Here is a 23,451-nt window from a genome sequence, read left to right as displayed (position 1 = left end):
CTGCATGAAGCCTGGATTCTAGAAGGAAGCAAATGCAATTTTAAAATAGTCAAAAAGATTTGAAGAGACAATTCTCACACACACACACACACACACACACACACACACACACACACACACACACACACACACACACAATATGGCCAATAAACTCATGGGAAAGTGCTCAACATCATTAATTGGCAGGGAAATACAAGTTAAAACCATAATGACATACTAGTACTCACTCATTGGAATGGCTAGAATTAAAAAGATTTACAATACCAAATGTTGACAAAAATGTAGAACAACCAGAACTCTAATACATTGTTAGTGGGACTACATAATGATACAACCACTTTGGGACAAGGTATGACAATTTCTTATAAAATAAACTTACACCTACCCTATGAACCAGCAATCCCACTCCTAGGTATTTATCTTAGAAATGAAAACATATTGTCATGAAAAGACTCATACAAGAACATTTATGGTAGCTTTATCTACAGTAGCCCCAAACTGGAAATAGCCCAGTATCCATAAAAAGGAAAACAGATTAGGGCAGAGCAAGATGGCCAACCCTACCTCTCATCTCTCCCACAAAGACAAACAAACCAATGAACAAACAACTACATTTTGACAAAAATAACTAAAGGAGAGCACTGAAGCATCAGAGGAATAACAGAAATGCTAGTGAGCACAGAAACTCAGGATAGCCACAGAGAATGGAAGGAAACACCAGGCCTCCACCACCCCTCCCTCAGCCAGGAGCAGCTTGGAACAAGGAGCAACTTCTTCCTTCAGGGAAAAGGTGATCAAGAAAACTTCAGTAGTCCTCATGAATACCTTGGAAACCCACAGGCCTCACCACTGGGAACCGTGGCAGTCCTCAAAGGCACTAAGCCAAGCTGAAGGAGCTATCTGGAGTCCACACAGTTTTGCTCCCCTAGAGGAGCTGACACTCTGCCCCACCCTCTGTGGTCTGTGCAGCTACTGCACTATGCCACCTTGGAACTGGAACTGCTGGTGGAGGGTGTCTTACTCTGGGGGTGAGTGACACCCCTTCATCCCAGAGATGAAGCTGCCATTGAATCAACATCCCCAACCTGAGCTGTGAGAAGCTGTTATACCCCTTCCCAAGTGCAGCTATGCCCCTTCCCCTTGGGCAGGAGCTGAAGCTATGCACTCTGGACATACAGCTCCAGGAAGCTCAAAGATCCCCACATAGATTCAACCCAAAAAGGTCTTCTCCAAGGCACATTATAGTCAAAATGTCAAAAGTAAAAGACAAAGAGAATTTGGAAAACAGCGAGAGAAAAGCATCAGGTCACATATAAAGGAATTCCCATTAGACTAACAGCAGATTTCTTAGCAGAAACCTTACAGGCCAGGAGAGAATGGGATGATATATTCAAAGTGCTCAAAGGAAAAAATTGCCAGCCAAGAATACTGAACCCAGCAAAGCTATCCTTGAGGAATAAAGGAGAAATAAAATTTTTCACAAACAAGCAAAAACTGAGAGAATTCATCACCACTTGCCTGGCCTTACAAGAAATGCTCCAGGAAGTCCTACAACTGAAAGTGAAAGGAAGAAAAACTACCATCACAAAAACATGTAAGATAATAAAATTCACTAGTAAAGCAAGTATACAAATGGGAAAGACAAAGGAATCAACATTTATCGCTACAGAAAATCAACAAACTATAATGATAAACAATGAGAGGAAGAAAGGAACAAAAGATATACAAAACAACCAGAAAACTATCAACAAAATGACAGGAATAAGTCCTCATCTATCAATAATAACCTTGAATGTAAACAGACTAAATTCCACAATTAGAAGATATAGACTGGCTGAATGCAATAAAAGAACCAACACCCAGCTATATGCTGCCTTCAAGAAACCCATTTCACCTATAAAGACACACATAGACTGAAAGTGAAGAGATAGAAAAACATATTCCATGAAAACAGAAACCAAAATCAAACAGGAGTAGCTGTACTTATATAAGATAAAACAGACTTCAAGTCAATAACTGTAAAAAGAGACAAAGAAGGTCATTATATAATGTTAAAGAGCTCAATTCAGCAAGAGGATATAACAATTATAAATATATATGCACCCAACATTGGAGCATCCAGATACATATAGAAATATTATTAGATTTAAAGGGAGAGATACACTCTAATTCAATAATAGCAGAGGACTTCAACACCCCACTCTCAGCATTGGACAGATCATCTGGACAGAAAATCAGCAGACATTTGATTTAAACTGCATTATAGACCAAATGGACCTTACAGACATTTACAAAACATTTCATCCAATAGCTGCAGAATACACATTCCTCTCATCAGCACATGAAACATTCTCCAGGACTGGCCATATGTTAGTCCAAAAAACAAGTCTCAACAAATTTTGAAATACTGAAATCATATCAAGTATCTTCTCTGACCACAATGAAATAAAACTAGAAATCAATAACAAGAGAAATCTTTGAAATTGTACAAATACATGGAGATTAAAGAACATACTCCTGAATGACCAATGGGTTAAAGAAAAATATGAGAAGGAAATTTAAAAATTTCTTGAAACAAATGAAATAAGAAACACAACACACCAAAACCTATGGGACACAGCAAAAGCAGTACTAAGAGAGAAGTTTATAGCAAAAAGCACCTGTATCAACAAATAGAAAGATTTCAAATAAACAACTTAACAATTCATCTTGAGGAACTAGAAAATCAATAAAAGACTTAATCCCAAATTAGTAGAGGGTAAGATATAATGAAGATTAAAGCAGAAATAAACAAAATTGAGACTCCCCCCTCAAAAAAAATACAAAAAAATCAACAGAACAAAATATTGGGTTTTTTTGAAAAGATAAACAAAATTGACAAACCATTAGCTACACTAACCAGGAAAAAAAGAGAAAAGACTCAAATAAATAAAATCAGAAATAAGAAAGGAGACATTACAGCTGATACCACAGAAATGCAATGGATCATCAGAGATTAGTATGGACAACTACATGCCAACAAATTGAAAAACATAGAGGAAATGATAAATTCCTAAACACATACAATCTACTAAGATTGAACGAAGAAGAAAGAGAAAACCTGAACAGACAAATTACACATAATGAGATTTAAACAGTAATAAAAAAGTCTCCCGCTAAAGAAAAGCCCAGGACTGAGTGGCTAAATTCTCCTATTTAAAGAAGAATTAATACCAATTCTTCTTAAACTCTTTCAAAAAAATTAAAGAGCTAGGAAACTCTTCCAAATTCATTCTATGAAGCAGCATTACCCTGATATCAAAACCAGACAAGGACAAACAGGAAAAGAACTCTATATAACAATATCCCTGATGAACATGGATGCAAAAATCCTCAACAAAATACTAGCAAACCTAATCTATCAGCATATTAAAAAGATCACTCACTATGATTAAGTGGGGTTTATCCCAGGGATGCAAGGTTGGTTCAACAGACACATACCAATAAACATGATACAAGAGTACTTCAAAAGGTACATGGAAAAACAGAATTAAAAGATATACAAGGGCTTCTGGTCAAGATAGGGGAATGGATGGTCCCCAGCATCACTGTCTCCCCCAAATCAACAAATTTACAACCATTAAAAAACAATAACAGTCAAGGTGGGGCCACAAGAGCCCAAGTAGAGGAGGAGAGACTTAAGGAGTTCACGAAGGCAGGAGAAGCCACGATGAAAAAAAGAAAGGATAGCTCCCATCATTTCGAGCCCTGGCCACTTCAAGGCTGGTGCTGGTGAGCACATGGAATAGAAGCTGGCAAAAGCCACAGCTGTGTCTTTCCTATGAAGTTGATTGGAGACGGCATGGGAAAAGAGGGCCTTGGCCCCCTGGCCAGCAAGACCACTAACAGGGTTCCTGTGGATATACACAGGAGCAAGACACCACAAACAACAGAAAAAAGGAGCCACTCAGAAGCTGGTGAGTCATCGCAAGGGACCAGCCCATGGTGTGTCCCATAGGAAGTGTTTGGAGTGCAAGCAGTGGGGGAGACAGGCCCACCAGGGGCACATTGGGGCACAGCATGGATACCTGATTTTCCCCCCAGTAAGCAGAGGACCACTCAGTGGAGACTGGTCAGGAATACTGAACAGCAGGGGGTGCAGTTTGCTGAAAAGACTCAGGCCCAGACCAGAGTTTCGATGCAACCCAAGTGTACCAGACCTCATCAGACCCAGAAGAACATACAAGGTCAACCACTAAAACGAGAGCTGCACAAAAAGCCTTCCCCAGGGAATCAGCAGCAAAGCAGCAATTTAGCTTAGCTCAACTACAGGGCTCAGGTGCTCATCCCCACAGGAAGATCCCTGATTTTAGAAGTAAGCAAAGGACAACAAATTAGCTCTAGTGCAGAGTTTAAGTGGTGGGAACAGCAAATAATCCAACACAGAACTGAAAGAAAAAAAACCAAAATACCCACAGATCAGAGACAAAGTTTAATATTAACTAGTAAAAGTCTAACACCACCAAAGAACACCTATAAAACCTAGAAGGACCAGAAGCCCCCTGGGATCCTAAGCCAGGGAGGCGGGAGGGCCATGGGCCTCAGCCACACCCCCACAACAACCACACCCAGCCCAGCTATGCACTGAACTGCAGGAAAAGCTCCAGGCTCCCAAGCCAGGGCAGCGGGGGGCCTAGCACCTCAGCCATGCCTCCCTGACATCTGCAACCAGCCGGTACAGGAAGCAGCCCAGGCTCCTGAACTGGCGCAGTTGGGAGCCAAAGGCTTCAGCCACACCCCTCTCACATCTGCATCCAGCCTAGCGACAACCCAGCTACCGCTGGAAGTCTCCTGGTCTCCCCTGCCAGAATGAGGGGAGTGACACGGGCCTCAATCCTGCTCTCCCTTCTTCTCCCTCTTCCCACACTATCTCCCCTCCCCCTTCTCTTCTCCTTTTCACCCCAAACTATTCCATAACAACATCTTAGAATGAGGCATGGAGCTGGGGGAAGCCGAACCCAGCCACTATCAAGTAAAGGGCACACCAAAAACATCATTTTCACATGGGTATCCCTCATACCCACCACAATTGCCATGGCTGCTGCAAAAGCAGCTAGTCTCTATGGCAGCAGTCACAGCCACCATGCAGATGGCACACCAGACTCTCAACTTCATTGACACAGGAGAGGCACCAGCAGAGATAAAAAAAAAAAAAAAAAAAAAAAATCCTCTCTGTCCACAAAGCACACTCCAGAGTAACAGAAGAAGCATCTGATTTATGATAATAGGGAAGGACTTGATCACACCTGTCTCAGTACTGGTCAGATTATCTAGGCAACAAATCAACAGAGGAACAGTTAATCTATCAGATGGAGAGAACAAGTCTATGGTTATTAGAGGGGAGGGGGAGGAAAAGGGGAAAGGAAGAGACTGAATAAGGGGCATGAAGAATAAGTATGATTTGTAACAATGAATATGCTAATAAAAAATATAAATAAATAAAAATCTTTCTTAGCATTAAAAAAAAAGATATACAAATATTTCCACAAACATTTTGAAGTACTCCGGTACATCACATCAACAGAATGAAGGACAAAAACCATATGATCATCTCAATGGATGCAGAAAAAGCACTTGACAAAATTCAACATCCCTTCATGATAAAAACCCTCAACAAATTATGCATAGAAGGAACATACCTGAACACAATAAAAGACATATATAACAAACCCACAGCTAGTATCATACTGAATGTGGAAAAGCTGAAAACTTTTCCTTTAAAAACTGAAACAAGACAAGGATACCCACTCTATCCATTTTCATTCAACATAGTACTGGAAGTCCTACCCAGAGCAATCAGGCAAGAGATAGAAATAAAGGGCATCCAAATTGGAAAGGAAGAAGTGAAACTGTCCCTGTTTGCAGATGATATGGTCTTATATATAGAAAAGCCTAAAAGCTCCACCAAAAACTCTTAGAACCGATAAAGTCAGTAAAATTGCAGGCTACAAAATTAACATACAATGAAGCAGCAATGCTTCTATACACTAATAATAAACAAAATGAATAAGAAATAAAGACAGCAATCCCATTTACAATAGCTACAAAAAGCAAAATACCTAGGAATTAATTTAACCAAGGAGGTGAAAGATCGCTACAAGGAAAACAATATAACATTGGTCAAAGAAATCGAAGAGGATGCAAAGAAATGGAAAGACACCTCATGTTCCTGGATTAGAAGAATTAATATTGTGAAAATGACCATACTACCAAAAGTAATCTAGAGATTCAATGCAATCCCTATCAAAATACCAAGGACATTCTTTACAGAAATAGGAAAAACAATGCCCAAAATTTTATGGAACCACAAAAGACACCAAATAGGCAATCCTGAGAAAAATGAACAAAGCCAGAGGCATTACACTACCTGACTTCAAAAAATACTATAAAGCTATAGTAACCAAACAACAGTGTACTGGCATAAAAATAGACCAACTGAACAAAATAGAGAACCCCAAAATAAAGCCATGTATTCACAGCCAACTGATTTTTGACAAAAGTGCCAAGAATATTCATTGGAAAAAGGACAGTCTTGTCAATAAATGGTGCTGGGAAAACTGGATATCCATTTGCATAGGAATGAAACTAAACCACTACCTCTCACCATATACAAAAATCAACTCAAAATAGATTAAAGACGTAAATGTAAGACCCCAAACCATGAAACTGTTAGAAGAGAATACAGAAGAAATGTCAGGACATTGGGCTAGACAAAGACCTTACAAAGAGGATCTCAAAAACATAGGCAACAAAAGCAAAAGTAGACCAATGGGACCATACCAAACTAAAAAGCTTCTAAACAGCAAAGGAAATAATCAACAGAGTGAAGAGACAACCTACAGAATGGGAGAAAATATTTACAAACTATGCATCTGACAAGGGATTAATATCCAGAATATACAAAAAACTCAAACAACTCAACAGCAAAATAATAATAATAATAATCTGACCCAAAAAATGGGCAAATGAACTGAATAGACATTTCTCAAAATAAGACATAAAAATACCTAATAGATATATGAAAAAATGCTCAACATCACTAATCATCAGGGAAATGCAAAACCACAATGAGATACTCATCTCACTCCAGTTAGAATGGCTTTTATTAAAAGAAAATAACAAATGCTGACGAGGATATGGAGAAAGGGGAACTCATACACTGTTGGTGAGAATGTGAAGTAGTATAGTCATTATGGAAAACAGTATGGAGGTTTCTCATACAACTACAGATAGAGCTACCATAGAATCCATCAATCCCACTACTGCGTATATATCCATAGGAAAGGAGATCAGTATATCAAAGAAATATTTGCACTCTCCTGTTCATTGCTGCACTATTTGCAACAGCCAAGATATGGAATCAACCCAAGTGTCCATCAACATATGAATGGATAAATAAAATATGGTGTGTATATATATATATATATATATATATATAAAGAACGGAATACTATTTAGCCATTAAAAAGAATGAAATCCTGCCATTCACGGCAACATGAATGAGCTTTGAGGACATTATGTTAAATGAAGTAACCCAGGAACAGAAAGAGAAATACTGCATGTTCTCACTCATATGTGGAAGCTAAGAAAGATCATCACATAGAAGCAGAGTAGAATGGCATTTACCAGAGGCTGGAAAGGGTAGAGGGGAGGAGAGATAGTGAGACGTTAGTTAATGGATACAAAAATACAGCCAGATAGGAGGAATAGTATCTATTATTCTATAGCACTGTAAGGTGACTATAATTAACGACAACTTATTGCATAGTTCCGCTTAGCTAGAAGAGAGGATCTTTAAAGTTCACAACACAAAGAAACGACAGATTTCTTTGTTTGAAGTAATGGAAAAAAAATCAGTGGTCGCCAGGGTTTCAGAGGAAGAGGCAAGGAGGAAGAGGAGGGATGAATGGGCCAAACACAGAGGATTTTTAGGGTAGCAAAACTATTCCGTATGATACTGTAATGGTGAATACACGACATTATGCATCTGGCAAAACCCATAGAACTGTACAACACAAAGAGGGAACTCTAATGTAAAACTGAGTTAATAATAATATATCAATATTGGTTCATAATTGTAATAAATGTACCACACTAATGTAACATGCTAATAATAGAAGAAACTGTATGTGTGGAGTGGGAGGATATGGGAACTATCTGTACTTTCTACTCGGTTTCTCTGTAAACCTAAAACTGCTATGAAAATAAAGTTTACGGGCCAACCCCATGGCTCACTCGAGAGAGTGCAGCGCTGGGAGCACAGCAACGCTGGGAGCGCTGAGGCCGCAGGTTCGGATAGGGATGGCTGGTGCGTTCACTGGCTGAGCGTGGTGCGGATGACACCAAGCCAAGGGTTACTTACGATCCCCTTACCGGTCACAAAAAAAAAAAAAAGAAAAGAAAGTTTATTACATAGGAACAAAAAAAAAATAAAAAAGAAAGGGAGAACAGATAAACTTTTTTGTTCCATTCATATAATGGAATACTACTTGACAATAAAAAACAAGCCACCAATAAATGTAACAATGTGAATGAATCTCAAAACATTATACTACATGAAAGAAGCCTTACATCAAAGAGTACATATTATATGATCCATTTATATGAACTTCCTAGATAGGCAAAAGTAATCTAAGATGGAAAGAAGTCAGAACTTCTGGGAAGAGTGGGGTGGAGATTTACTGGGAAAGAGCATGAGAGAACTTTCTGGGGTGATGATAATACTCTATATCTTGATCAGTGTTTGAGTTGCACAGATGTATGTATTTATCAAAAGCCAACACACAGGGGCCAGCCCGTGGCTCACTCGGGAGAGTGCGGTGCTGATAACACCAAGGCCCCGGGTTCGGATCCCATATATGGATGGCCGGTTCACTCACTGGCTGAGTGTGGTGCTGACAACACCAAGTCAAGGGTTAAGATCCCCTTACCGGTCATCTTTTAAAAAAAAAAAAAAAAAAAAGCCAACACACATATAGAAGATTTATGCATTTCAGTATAAAGGGAAAAAAGGTTTAACAACTTGCTATTTGGCCTCATCTATGTTTACAAGAGCTCCTGGCTTCCGAGATACCATTTTCATCATGTGACGAAGCATATCTTCAATTAAGAGAGAGAAGAAAAGAACACGAAATAGAACATTTTTGTTAATACTTTCAAGGACAACACTAAAGAAACAGACTCTTCTACTTAATTAGCCAACTGGTGCCATTGAATACATAGGGTCTCACTGACTTTAGAACACAGAAGTGCTGAGAGCCTTTTCAGGTACCTTTTGAACCAGCAGAGGATATTAAACACTTGACTACGGTATTAGTCCCTTTCTGTTGCTTATAACAAAATACCTGAAACTCAGAACCATGCCCCTGACCACCATTTTTAACCCATTCATTATGACATGGTCCTACAATCTAATCACCTCTTCAAGCCTCTACCTTTCAATTACCAAAATAGAATTTCCCACCCTCTTAGCAGTCACAGTGGAGCCAAGTTTCTAATACATAAAACTTGGGGGACACAATTCAAGCTTCAGTGAGTTTTGGGGGGACATAACTCAATCCACTACAGCAAGAGAGCTGGGACACTTAGAGACGTTCCTACCTGGGAACAGACTGGAATGTCTTTGGGCCCTAGGGAAGGTTTTTAGGACAGGGAAGTACCTCTTAGTAAACTCACTAGTGCAGTAACAGATTTAATTTTGATTTATACCAATACAAAGATGATCTGTCCAATTCTGAGAGAGGGGTGTTCAGGTCCCTCACTATTATTGTGTTGGAGTCTTCTGCACAGCAAATGAAACAACAACAGAGTGGAAAGACAACCTACAGAATGGGAGAAAATATTTGCAAACTACATATCTGACAAGGGATTAATATCCAGAATATACAAGGAACTTGAACAACTTCATAGTAAAAAAACAAATAATCCAATTTTTAAAAAAAGGGCAAAGGAGGTAATAAACATGTTTCAAAGGAAGACATACAAATGGCCAACAGGTACATGAAAAAATGCTCAACATCACTAGTCATCAGGGAAATGCAAATCAAAACCATGCTGAGATATCATCTCACTCCAGACTGGCCATTATGAAAAACTCTGAGAGTAACAAATGCTGGGGAGGATGTGGAAAAAGAGGAACTCTTCTGCACTGTTGGTGGAACTGTAATTGGTACAGCCATTATGGAAAATGGTATGGACATTTCTTAAACAACTATACATAGAACTGCCATATGATCCAGCAATCCCACTTCTCAGTATATACACAAAGAAATGGAAATCATCATGTCAAAGGGATACCTGAACTCCAATGTTCATCACAGCTCTATTTACAATAGCCAAGATATGGAACCAACCTAAATGTCCATCAATGGGCGACTGGGTAAGGAAAATGTGGTATATATATATATACACAATGGAATACTACTCAGCTGTAAAAAAGAATAAAATTCTGCCATTCGCAGCAACATGAATGAGCTTGGAGAAAATTATGTTAAGTGAAGTAAGTCAGTCACAGAAAGAGAAATACCACATGTCCTCACTCATAAAAGTGGGTGCTGAGAAGGCAGGAAGGAAGGAAAGAAGGAAGGAAGGAAGGAAAGAAGGAAGGAAGGAAAGAAGGAAGGAAGGAAGGAAGGAAGGAAGGAAGGAAAGAAGAATAAAAGGAAAATAAATATTGAACTCTGGTTAATGATAAAAACGTTGAGTTATTTAGGGTGAACTACACTGATGTCTACAATTTACTTTGAAATACATGAAATTGATGCATAGATAGATATTATTTCTAATAAAATATTAGAAAAAAATTTACCAAAAAAAAAAGGGCTGGCTGGTTAGATCAGATGGTTACATCGTGGTCCTGATAACACCACCATCCAGGGTTTAATCCCTGTACCAGCTAGCAGATTAAAAAAACATGAAAGGTACCTGCATCCAAAGATATTTACATTGTCAACCAAAAGGAATTATAGCAGCATCCCTATCTCTGTAATGTGAAAGTTTTGTTCAGCTCATACCCAATCTGGCAATTACTCTTCCCACTACAAAAACAGATATTATAAAACTTTCCTGCAGCAATGGGCCTCAGAGGAGAGATACAGTCCTGCATGAGGAGAGATACAGACAAGCTGATCAGAAAGCATTCAGTAAGAGACAGAGAAGAAAGCTGCAGTAACATGCAAACACAGAGAGAGTGTTAGAGGCTGATAGCAAGTATTTTCCAGGACCTAGTGCTACCATTTACTAGGGACTTCTACTGGATCTTCACAACAATCTTGTGAAGCAGGGAGGACTCTGTAACATGCCAGGCTCAGGACAGTAGAAGTCCTCCCATTGAAAGTAGTCCCTAGGCCTTCAAAAGAGCTCCTACCACAACAAAATGCTGGTCACCAGATTATGCTGGATCTGTTGAGTATTTCACCGTTCCACAAACCCATCATGAATGTTGGCAACAATTGCCCTGAAACCACACTGCTTATTCTCACCTACTTTGTACTCTTAACTCCATCTTTACCCTATTATTATAAATCCTTGGCTTTGAAGCCCTACTCGGCTCCTATCTCTGGCACTTTGGATTTAGTATTTTTATTGGTCTCTCTGGTGTCTGACTAAACTTTTCCTAAAGGACTTTGGCTTTGACTTGCCTGCCTGTTGCTTTCTGTTGAGACTTCCTGGGATATAACCCTATCTTGGCCCCTAGAATCTTACTCCTGAAACCAGCTAGAACATTCCTTACCACACCTACTCCTCATTAGCCATCTAGTTCTTTTGCATTAATTCCTCATCTTCCCATCTTAGCTTTGTACTTAGATTGACAACTCAGACCTCAGTTGTCCCTATCCTCATTCTGATTTTGCATTCTCCAGCTCTTCCTGGTATTCTAACTACTATTCCTTTTTATCTAATCTTAGCAAGTCTCTTATTGATGGCTTTGCTCCTAGTTTCTCAGCACTGCCAAACAGGGGAAACTCAGCTTCCACAAATCAGGCAGTGGACAAATAGGGAAAATTGATACTATCAATTCCCATTTAGAAGAAACTGATATTCAGAGAGATCTAATAATTTGCCTATGTTTCCATAGCGAGTGAGCTGCAAATTTGTAATCTGAACCCAGGTACCATGATTCTACTATCCCTTTCAGCTTTTGGGGAAGTACCATAGTCATAAGAAGAATTATAGTAACAATAGTATTTATTATCATCATCAATAATAGTTATATTTATATAGCACCTACTTCTGCATTCTCATTTAAACCTCACCACAACCCTATGAAGCATCTCAATGCTTGTAACAGAGCAGATACTTAGAAGCATTGTTGATTCATGAACAAACAAATCAACAAAAACTTTCACTATTTTCTTCATTTACAGATGAAAAACCTAAGGCTCATACTTTTACCAAGGTTAAGCACCTAGGTAAAGATTTGGAACCAGATTGGTCTGACTCCAAAATCTATACTTTTTCCACTATTTCACACAGCACTTCACTCCCAATCATAAAAGAATATGGTGTCACACATCCCAATAGAAATCACTTTAAGGGAATTCTCGACTACTATATTTTTAATACAATAAAATAGAATATAATAAAAATGCAATTAGGTTCCTTATTATCAATAGAATATAGAAGTGTAATTTCATGACTTTCTCAAAAGTCGATATAAATGCAATTCTAATATGAAATTCAAAAGGAAACTGGGCTGCTCCAGTGACAGCTGTAACCTGATTTTGGACAGTAGTTCTCCTCTCTCTGCACAGTCCACACTGACTTGTCGGATCAGTTCATGAAATACGGTATTGTAAATGGTCTGTTCTTTCTTCAATATATGCAGTAGTTTGTGCATCTGTCAGAAGATAAGTAACATGATCAGACTTATACAGTCTTAACAATCAAAGCCATTTTAGGAGGCAAGCACTCTGAATGTGAATAAGTTTTAGAGACACCTTGATTAATTTCTTTCACTTACATTTTCATATATATGTAAAAGTGAGATATAATTTTTAAAAATCTGTCTAATCTTGTGCCTCTTTAAATGACATGCTGAGAAGGTCATAATATCACTTTCATGTCATACCTACCAAAAATACAAAACCTTAATCTGATCATGAGCACTAAACCTTAATCTAATCATCAAACAGACCGAAAATGAGGAACATTCTACAGAATAACTGGCCTGTGCTCTTCAAAATATCAAGGTCAAGAAAAACAAAGAAAGGCTAATGAACTGTTCCAGATTAAAGCTATCTAAAGGAACATGACAACTAAAAGCACCACGTGATCCTGGGATCCTGGAGTAGGGGGAAAAATAGTATAATAGCTATTGGGACAATTGATAAAATATGAAATTTGAATACGGACTATGTTAGATAATACTATCATGTCAATGTTAAATTTCCTGATAAAATGTTAATTTTCCTGAACTATATTATGGATATGTAAGAAGATTTCCTTGTTTGTAGGAAACATACTCTGAAATATTTGGTGTTAAAGAGGCATATTGTCTCCAACTTACTCTAAAATGGTTTAGAAGAACTATGCGTATACATATAGATAGAGAGGGAAAGAGAATGATAAAGCAAATAGGGCACAATGTAAACCATTGGACGGAGAATCTGGGTAAAGATACATAGGAGTGCCTTGGACTGAACATTTTCTTTCTTTTTTTTTTTTTTTAAAAGATGACCGGTAAGGGGATCTTAACCCTTGACTTGGTGTTGTCAGCACCACGCTCACCCAGTGAGCAAACCAGCCATCCCTATATGGGATCCGAACCCGTGGCCTTGGTGTTATCAGCACCACACTCTCCTGAGTGAGCCGCAGGCCGGCCCCGGACTGAACATTTTCTGTAAAATTCTATACAAATAAAAATTTACAAAAGAAGAAATAGCTCTTATAAAGAAAAAAGTCTACATCTATGTAAGACTGAAAGAGTACAAAAGAAAAATTACAAATGGTAAAGCATAGTTTAATTGGCAGGTTTTTTTGTAGTGGTACAAAAAATAATAAAGCTCTTACAACCAATGCTGTCTTATGGTCAATGAAATACAGTAATAATAGAACAAATAATTAATTATACGGTGTTCACCACATGCCAGGCACTGTTCTAAGCACTTTCCATTTATTGTATCATTTAATCTCCACAACAACCCTAGGAAGTAGGTACTATTGTTATCTTTAAATTACAGATGAAAAAATTGAGGCACAAATACATTAAATGACTTGCCCAAAGTCACCAGCTCATAAATGGTAGGGTCAGGATTCCAGCCCAGGTATCTTGTCTCCAGTGTGCATTCTGTTAACCACTAGGTTACATTGATCTTTGCAATTACCTTGGTTGGTCCTGCATATTCCTGATTTTCCACACCAGCCCTCTCTAGCATAGTCTCCATCACATCATTCAGCTGGACCACTTCTACTCTTTTATTAGGCTTCCTAAAAGATTAAGGTGGCAGACTTACATAATTAATGTAACAACAGGTCAACCTCAATTGGCAAAAAGAATATAATATGTGTAAAGAAAATGTGTATACTATGGAACATTAACAATATTTTAAAGCATTGGACCTGTACCTATTGATGTAGTGGGATATCAGTAACACAGTAAACAAAAAGCACAAGGAAAATGCAGTTTGAGCCTCTTTTTTGTAAAAGAAAATAATGCTCCCCCCCCTAAAAATTCTACCTAACTATTGTGTAGGATTGCAAGAATATAGAAAAATGTGTAAAGATAAACATCAAGCTGTTAACATTGGTTACCTTACAACGTGAGAGAAGAAAAGGGACAAAGGACAAAGGAGAGATTTAGAAAAAAAAAAAGAAAAAAGAGTGTAGCGAAATGGAGAAATACTAATGGTTAAATGTAGAATATAAAAGCATCTTATAGTACTTAAATATTGTGCTATGTTTTGTACATATATAAATATATAAAATTGAATATACAATAGGACAAATAAAAACACTGATTAGATGATGGAATTGTAAGCAATTATTGTCTTAGGTTTCTGCTATAATTTTAATATTTTTTGTCTAATAAAGTACAAAGAAAAGGGAATATATATGAGGGGTCTTCAAGTTCATGGAAAATGCATATCATGAAAAAACTATGCATCAATTGCAAAAATTTTTTGCAACAAAATAAACTCATACTAACTTATTAAAACACGTTTTAACGGGGACCATTTTGAGGCACTAAGAAGGATAAGAAAAGAGCCCCTATCAGAGCAACATGAATTCTGCTAAAATTGAAGAAAACAAACATGAAATTTATGTTGTGAAACTTGGGTGGGAGAACAGTGAAATCACTGATGCTTTACAAAAAGTTCATGGGGAGAATGCCCCAAAGGAATCAGGAGTTTACAAATGGATAACTCATCTTAAAAGGGACCAAATGATATTGAAGATGAAGCCCACAGCAGCAGACCATCCACACCAATTTGTGGGAAAAAAAACCATCTTGTTTGTGCCCTACATGAAGAAGACTGATAATTAACAGCAGAAATAATAGCCAACACCATAGACATCTCAATTGATTCAGCTTACACAAGTCTGACTGAAAAATTAAAGTAGAGCAAACTTTCTATTTGACCGGTGCCAAAACTATCGCGCCCAGATCAGCTACATACAAGAGCAGAGCTTTCAATGGAAATTTTACATTTTTAATTTTACGTTTTTGGCAGCTGGCCAGTACAGGGATTGAACCCTGGACCTTGATGTTATCAGCACTATGCTCTAACTAACTGAGCTAACTGGCCAGGCTTCAATGGAAATTTTAAACAAGTGGGATTAAGATCCTGAGCATTTCTTCAAAGAATTATAATAGGAGATAACACATGGCTTTACCAGTATTATCCTAAAGACAAAGCACTATCAAAGCAATGGCTACCAGGAGGTGGAAGTGGTCCAGTCAAAGCAAAAGCAAACCAGACAAGGCAAAGGTCATGGCAACAATTTGGGGGGATGCTCAAGGCATTTTGCTTGTTTACTTTCTGGAGGCCAAAGAATGATAATATTTGCTTGTTATGAAAGTGTTTGAGAAAGTTAGCCAAAGCTTCAGCAAAAAACATCTGAGAAAGATTCATCAGAGAGTCCCTCTAAACCAAACAATCCTCTTGCTCATTCCTCTTATCAAACAAGGGCAATTCTGGAAGAGTTTCAATGAGAAATCATTAGGCAAACACCTTACAGTCTTTTTTTTTTTTTTTTAATTTTATTTTGTCAATATACAATGAGGTTGATTATTGTGGCCCATCACCGAAACCTCCCTCCCTCCTCCCTCTCCCCCCTCCCACCCAACAATGTCCTTTCTGTATGCTTGTCATGTCAACTTCAAGGAATTGTAATTGTTGTGTCTTCTTCCCCCCCCCCAGTTTTTTCTTTTGTGTGTGTGTGTCTGTGTGTGTGTGTGTGAATTTATTAATTTATTTTTTGCTCCCACCAATAAGTGAGAACATGTGGTATTTCTCTTTCTGTGCCTGACTTGTTTCACTTAAAATAATTCTCTCTAGGTCCATCCATGTCATTGCAAACGGCAGTATTTCATTCTTTTTTATAGCTGAGTAGTATTCCATTGTGTAGATATACCACATTTTCTGTATCCACCCATCCGATGATGGACATTTGAGCTGGTTCCAACTCTTAGCTATGGTAAAGAGTGCTGTGATGAACATTGGGGAACAGGTATACCTTCGACTTGATGATTTCCATTCCTCTGGGTATATTCCCAGCAGTGGGATAGCTGGATCATATGGTAGATCTATCTGCAATTGTTTGAGGAACCTCCATACCATTTTCCATAGAGGCTGCATCATTTTGCAGTCCCACCAACAATGTAGGAGGTTTCCTCTTTCTCCACAACCTCGCCAGCATTTATTGTTCAGAGTCTTCTGGATTTTAGCCATCCTCACTGGGGTGAGATGGTATCTCAGTGTGGTTTTGATTAGCATTTCCCAAATGCTATGTGATGTTGAGCATTTTTTCATGTCTGTTGGCCATTTGTATATCTTCCTTAGAGAAATACCTACGTAGCTCTTTTGCCATTTTTTAATTGGGTTGTTTGTTTTTTTTCTTGTAAAGTTGAGTTCCTTGTATATTCTGGAAATTAATCCTTTGTCAAATGTATATTTTGCAAATATTTTCTCCCACTCTGTTAGTTGTCTTTTAACTCTGTTAATTGTTTCTTTTGCTGTGCAGAAGCTCTTTGCTTTGATATAATCCCATTTGTTTATTTTTCCTTTGGTTGTCCATGCTTTTGAGGTCATATTCATGAAGTCTGTGTCCAGTCCTATTTCCTGAAGTGTATCTCCTATGTATTCTTTAAGAAGTTTTACTGTTTCAGAGTGTATATTTAATTCTTTAACCCATTTTGATTTGACTTTAGTGTATGGTGAAAGATATGGGTCTAGTTTCATTCTCCTGCATGTTGATATCCAGTTCTCCCAGCACCATTTGCTAAAGATGCAGTCTCTTCCCCCGTGTATAGCTTTGGTGCCTTTGTCAAAGATCAGAGGGCTGTAGGTGTGTGGGTTGATTTCTGGATTCTCTATTCTATTCCATTGATCAGTGTGTCTGTTTTTATGCCAGTACCATACTGTTTTGGTTATTATAGCTTTGTAGTATAGTTTAAAGTCAGGTAGTGTTATGCCTACAGCTTTATTTGTTTTGCTTGGCATTGCTTTGGCTATGCGTGGTCTTTTGTTATTCCATATAAATGTCTGGATAGTTCTTTCCATTTCTGAGAAAAATGTCATTGGAATTTTGATGGGGATTGCATTGAATTTGTATATCACTTTGGGTAGTATGGACATTTTCACTATGTTCATTCTTCCAAACCAAGAGCATGGGATATCTTTCCATCTTCTTGTATCCTCTCTAATTTCTCTCAGCAGTGGTTTGTAGTTCTCGTTATAGAGATTGTTCACCTCCTTGGTTAACTCAATTCCTAAGTATTTTATTTTTTTGGTGGCTATTGTAAATGGGCAGGCTTTCTTGATTTCTCTTTCTGCGTGTTCACTATTGGAGAATAGAAATGCTACTGATTTTTGTGTGTTCATTTTGTATCCTGCTACTGTGCTGAAATCATTTATTAACTCCAAGAGTTTTTTTGTAGAGGCTTTAGGCTGTTCGATATATAGGATCATGTCATCTGCAAACAGGGACAGTTTGACTTCATCTTTTCCAATCTGGATGCCCTTTATTTCCTTCTCTTCTCTGATTGCTCTGGCTAGTACTTCCAACACTATGTTGAATAGGAGTGGTGAGAGTGGGCATCCTTGTCTAGTTCCTGTTCTTAAAGGAAAAGCTTGCAGCTTTTCCCCATTCAGGATGATATTGGCAGTGGGTTTGGCATATATGGCTTTAATTATGTTGAGATACTTTCCCTCTATACCTAACTTATAGAGGGTCTTTGTCATGAATGAATGTTGAATTTTATCAAATGCTTTTTCAGCATCTATAGAGATGATCATATGGGCCTTGTGTTTGAGTTTATTAATATGGTGTATCACATTTATTGATTTGCGTATGTTGAACCAACCTTGCATCCCTGGGATGAATCCCACTTGATCATGGTGAATAATTTTTCGTATGTGTTGCTGTATTCTGTTTGCTAGTATTTTATTGAGGATTTTTGCATCTGTATTCATCAAGGATATTGGCCTGTAGTTTTCTTTTTTAGTTATATCTTTACCTGGTTTTGATATCAGGATGATGTTTGCTTCATAGAATGAGTCTGGGAGATTTGCGTCTGTTTCAACCTTTTGGAATAGTTTGTAAAGAATCGGTGTCAATTCCTCTTTGAATGTTTGGTAAAATTCTGCTGTGAATGCATCTGGTCCTGGGCTTTTCTTTGTTGGGAGCCTTCTGATAACAGCTTCAGTCTCCTTTATTGTTATTGGTCTGTTCAGATTTTCTACGTCTTCATGGCTCAGTTTTGGGAGCTTGTGTGTGTCCAGAAATTTATCCATTTCCTCCAGATTTTCAAATTTGTTGGCGTATAGTTGTTTATAGTAGTCTCAAATGATTCCTTGTATTTCAGATGAATGAGTTGTAATATCACCTTTTTCATTTCTAATTTTTGTTATTTGAATCTTCTCTCTTCTTTTTTTGGTTAGCCATGCTAATGGTTTGTCAATTTTATTTATCTTTACAAAAACCAACTTTTTGATTCATTGAACTTTTGTATTGTTTTTTGGGTTTCAATTTCATTCAGTTCTGCTCTGATTTTAATGATTTCTTTCCATCTGCTAACTTTAGGTTTGGATTGTTCTTGTTTTTCTAGATCTTTAAGGTGAAGTGTTAGGTTGTTCACTTGCCATCTTTCCATTCTTCTGAGGTGAGCATTTAATGCAATAAATTTCCCCTTTAATACTGCTTTTGCAGTATCCCACAGGTTTTGGTATGATGTATCATTATTTTCATTAGTTTCAATAAATTTTTTGATTTCCTGCTTGATTTCTTCTTGGACCCATATCTCATTAAGTAGAATGCTGTTTAATTTCCATATGTTTGTACAGTTTCCAGAATGTCATTTCTTATTGATTTCTAATTTTAATCCATTGTGGTCTGAGAAAATACATGGGATAATTCCGATTTTTTTGAATTTGTTGAGACTTGATTTGTGACCTAATATGTGATCTATCCTGGAGAATGATCCATGTGCTGATGAGAAGAATGACTATTCTGAGGTTGTTGGATGGAATGTTCTGTAGATATCTGCCAAGTCCAATTGGTCTAGAGTCTTGTTTAGATCTTGTGTTTCTCTGCTGATTCTTTGCCTCGATGATCTGTCCAATATTGACAGTGGAGTGTTCAGGTCCCCTGCTATTATGGTATTAGTATCTATTTCCTTCTTTAGGTCTAATAGAGTTTGTTTTATAAATCTGACTGCTCCAACATTGGGTGCATATATATTTATGATTGTTATGTCTTCTTGATGGACCAATCCTTTTATCATTACGTAGTGTCCCTCATTGTCTCTTTTTATGGTTTTTAGTTTAAAGTCTATTTTGTCAGATATAAGAATAGCTACTCCAGCTCTTTTTTCTTTTCTGTTTGCATGTTAAATCTTTTTCCATCCTTTCACTCTTAGTCTATGTGAGTCTTTTTGGATGAGGTGGGTCTCTTGAAGGCAGCATATAGTTGGGTCCTCCTTTTTAATGCAGTCAGCCAGTCAGTGTCTTTTGATGTGGGAATTTAAGCCTTTTACATTAAGAGTTGTTATTGAAAAGTGTTGATTTATTCCTAGCATTTTATTGATTATTGTTTGGTCGTCTTAGGTGTCTTTTGTTCCTTGATTTCTGGTTTACTGTTTGTTTTCTGTATTTGTTGGTTCCTTGGGTTGCAGATAGCCTTTTTGTTTGTTTGTTTTCTCTTCATAAATGCCATTTTTATTATACTAGTGGGTTTTGATTTTTCTTGGGTTTTTATGGCAGTGGTAGTTTTTTTCAGGAACCAAACCCAGTACTCCCTTGAGAATTTCTTGTAAGGGTGGTCGTGTGGTGGTGAACTCCTGCAGTTTTTGTTTGTCTGAGAAATATACTATTTGCCCTTCACTTCAGAAGGATAGCCTTGCCGGGTAGAGTATTCTTGGCTGGCAATCTCTGTCTTTTAGTATTTTGAATATACCATCCCATTCCTTTCTGCCTTTTAGGGTTTGTGATGAAAAGTCTGATGTTAGTCTGATTGGAGCTCCCTTATAGGTGATTTGACGCTTCTCTCTTGCAGCTTTTAAGATTCTCTCTTTGTCTTTGAGTTTTGCCAATTTGACTATAAAATGTCTTGGAGAAGACTTTTTTGGGTTGAATACATTTGGAGATCGTTGAGCTTCCTGGATCTGAAGATCTGTGATTTTTCCTATACCTGGGAAGTTTTCTGCCACTATTTTATTGAATATGTTTTCAATGCAATCTCCTTTTTCCTCCCCTTCTGGAATACCCATGACTTGGATATTTAAGCGCTTGAGGTTGTCTGATATCTCTCTCAGATTTTCTTCAATGCCTTTGATTCTTTTTTCTTTTTTCTTTTTTTTTTTTTGGTCTGCTTGTGTTATTTCAGACAGCCCATCTTCAAGTTCAGAGGTTCTCTCTTCAACTTCCACAAGCCTGCTGGTTAAACTCTCCGTTGTGTTTTTTATTTCGCTGAATAAATTCTTAAGTTTGGCAAGTTCTGCTACATTTTTTTTCAGGGCATTGATTTCCTTGTACATTTCTTCTTTCAGGTCCTGTATACTTTTCCTCATTTCATCATGATATCTAGCTGAGTTTTCTTGTATCTCATTCAGTTTCCTCAGAATTATCACTCAGAATTCCTTATCAGTCATTTCAAGGGCTTCTTGTTCTATAGGATCTAGAGCTTGAGAGTTATTACCCTTTGGTGGTGTACTTTCTTGATTTTTCATATTTCTGGTATCTTTTCTTTGATGTTTATTCATTGTCGCAGGGGGTTTCACAGTCCACAGGTTTGACAGTATTGTCTGACTAAGATGTTGCTGGGGTTGCCAATTTGGTATGACTTCCTCAGTGACTGCTCAGTTGGCCACTAGTGCCTTGCGTGTGTGGTTGCCTTAGGTCTTGGGCCTCTCCGGGGAGCCACCTCTCTGGTCAGCTTGGACTCGGCCGGGCTGCTGGGTCACGGGGTGGTACTGCAGGGTGTGTGCTCTCTGCTGAGCTTCCACCTCCCATGCTGGATGTCTCCCTGATCCACACACACTGGGCTGGGCTGCTGGGATGTGCGGAGGCACCGCAGTGCGTGTGGTCTCTGCGGACCTTCCCCTTCCCGTGCTGGATGTCTCCCTGCTCCGTGCAAGCTGGGGAGGGCTTGGGATGGAGCCAGGTGGTGGCGGTGAATCCTGCCTGCTGCTGGATCACACGGTGGCGGCCCCCCCACAGGGTGTCTGGTCTCTGCAGAGCTTCTGCCTCCCCCACTGGATGTCTCCCCGTTCCATATGCACTTGATGTTATGTTTTTATAGTTGTAAATCGGTTGATTTGTGGGAGAGAGTGACGCTACGCTAGGGACCGTCTATTCCGCCATCTGTCCTGCACATGGCGGAGAGAGGTGATGCAGCTGTATCAATCCTCGCTGCGTGCACGCCTCATGTCGCCTCACTACTTACGTCCCAGGACAAAAGGGGTCGGTCTTCTCTAGGAAACACCTTACAGTCTTGATTTGGCTCCTTTTGACTTCTTTTTGTTTCCCAATCTTAAAAAAAATCTTTAAAGGGTACCCATTTTTCGTCAGTTAATAACATAAAAAAGACTGCATTGACATGGTTCAATTCCTAGGACTCTCAGTTCTTTAGGGATGGACTAAATGGCTGGTATCATCACTTACAAAAGTGTCTTGAACTTGATGGAGCTTATGCTGAGAAATAAAGCTTATATTTTTTATCTTTATCTTTTAGTTTCATTTTTCCATGAACTTTATGAAGTACCCTCATATGTACATAGTTATTCTTCCTAAGGAACACTTTAGAAAATAAACTGTACTTACATGGATGGGAAGAGCAATAGCCTGTTTTCACTATCTGTGAGGAGAGTAGTATACTTGCTACAATAAATAAGACAGGTAAATGTTAATGTAAGAAAATTTTCTGGCCTGTTTATCAATTAGCATACCTAGCACCCAGAATCTTGGTTTCCAAGTACCATTCTCTATTAAAAGGAATCAGTACTCCCTGAAAAGTGACTCATGGCTCATTCCAGGGCTGGAGTTGGAAAATATAACAAAATGATGAACATAAGACTTCATGGAATTAAAAAGCATGGAAGCAATCAAAAAGGTCCATCATTTGCACACAAGATCATACCTAAATATCTATAGACATCTACAGATACAGATATAATGACATTTATCATATTTGGAACATTTCTTAGTAAAGGAGATTTAATTACATTTCTCACTATGTCAGAGTATAAAAATTTCCTTGATTCATTTTTTAAAAAATGCCTTTTCAAAGGTGTAAGGGTGTTATAAGAACACTGACGTCAACAAAGTTAAGTGACTAAACAGGTTATGAAATGTATAGAAGCAGAGATGAAACTAGAACCCAGGTTTCCTAACTCTCAGCCATGTTTGTCTTCTGAAAGTGCTTGTTCACATGAGTATCACAATGAAACTTTTCCAAGAACCAAATGGTAATCCTTTAAATTCATTATTATTTATAGAACTTTTTTCTTCACCTAGTTAATAATCATTTCCCTTGGTTTTTCCCTCTACTGAAATATATAAATACTCAAAATACAGCTTCAAAAACGACTGTATGAGAGGGACTAGAAGCAATAATTTCCCAGGAGCAATTAGCACACCTGGCACTCAGAATCTTGATTTCTTCACTAAAAGGAATCAGTACTCCCTGAGAAGTGACTCATGGCTCATTCCAGGGCTGAAGTTGGGAAATACAAGATGAACTTAGAAATCTTGA

At 38.1% G+C, this 23,451-nt stretch overlaps 1 protein-coding gene across 1 annotated transcript in view; it reads right to left on the bottom strand.

Annotated features, from left to right (window-relative positions):
• The window catches only part of AXDND1 (axonemal dynein light chain domain containing 1), a 142,975-nt gene that overhangs the window by 97,219 nt on the left and 22,305 nt on the right, over positions 1–23,451 (bottom strand). The window contains exons 6-8 of the mRNA XM_063105917.1: positions 22,521–22,577; positions 14,364–14,466; positions 12,756–12,877 (exon numbers count right to left, since the gene is read on the bottom strand). Of these exons, the coding sequence (XP_062961987.1) occupies positions 12,756–12,877; positions 14,364–14,466; positions 22,521–22,577 (282 nt within the window). The remainder of the gene's footprint in view (positions 1–12,755; positions 12,878–14,363; positions 14,467–22,520; positions 22,578–23,451) is intronic.

The sequence above is a fragment of the Cynocephalus volans genome, chromosome 8, assembly GCF_027409185.1.
Source record: "Cynocephalus volans isolate mCynVol1 chromosome 8, mCynVol1.pri, whole genome shotgun sequence".
Lineage (NCBI taxonomy): Eukaryota > Metazoa > Chordata > Mammalia > Dermoptera > Cynocephalidae > Cynocephalus > Cynocephalus volans.
This window is presented reverse-complemented; position numbering and strand designations above follow the sequence as displayed.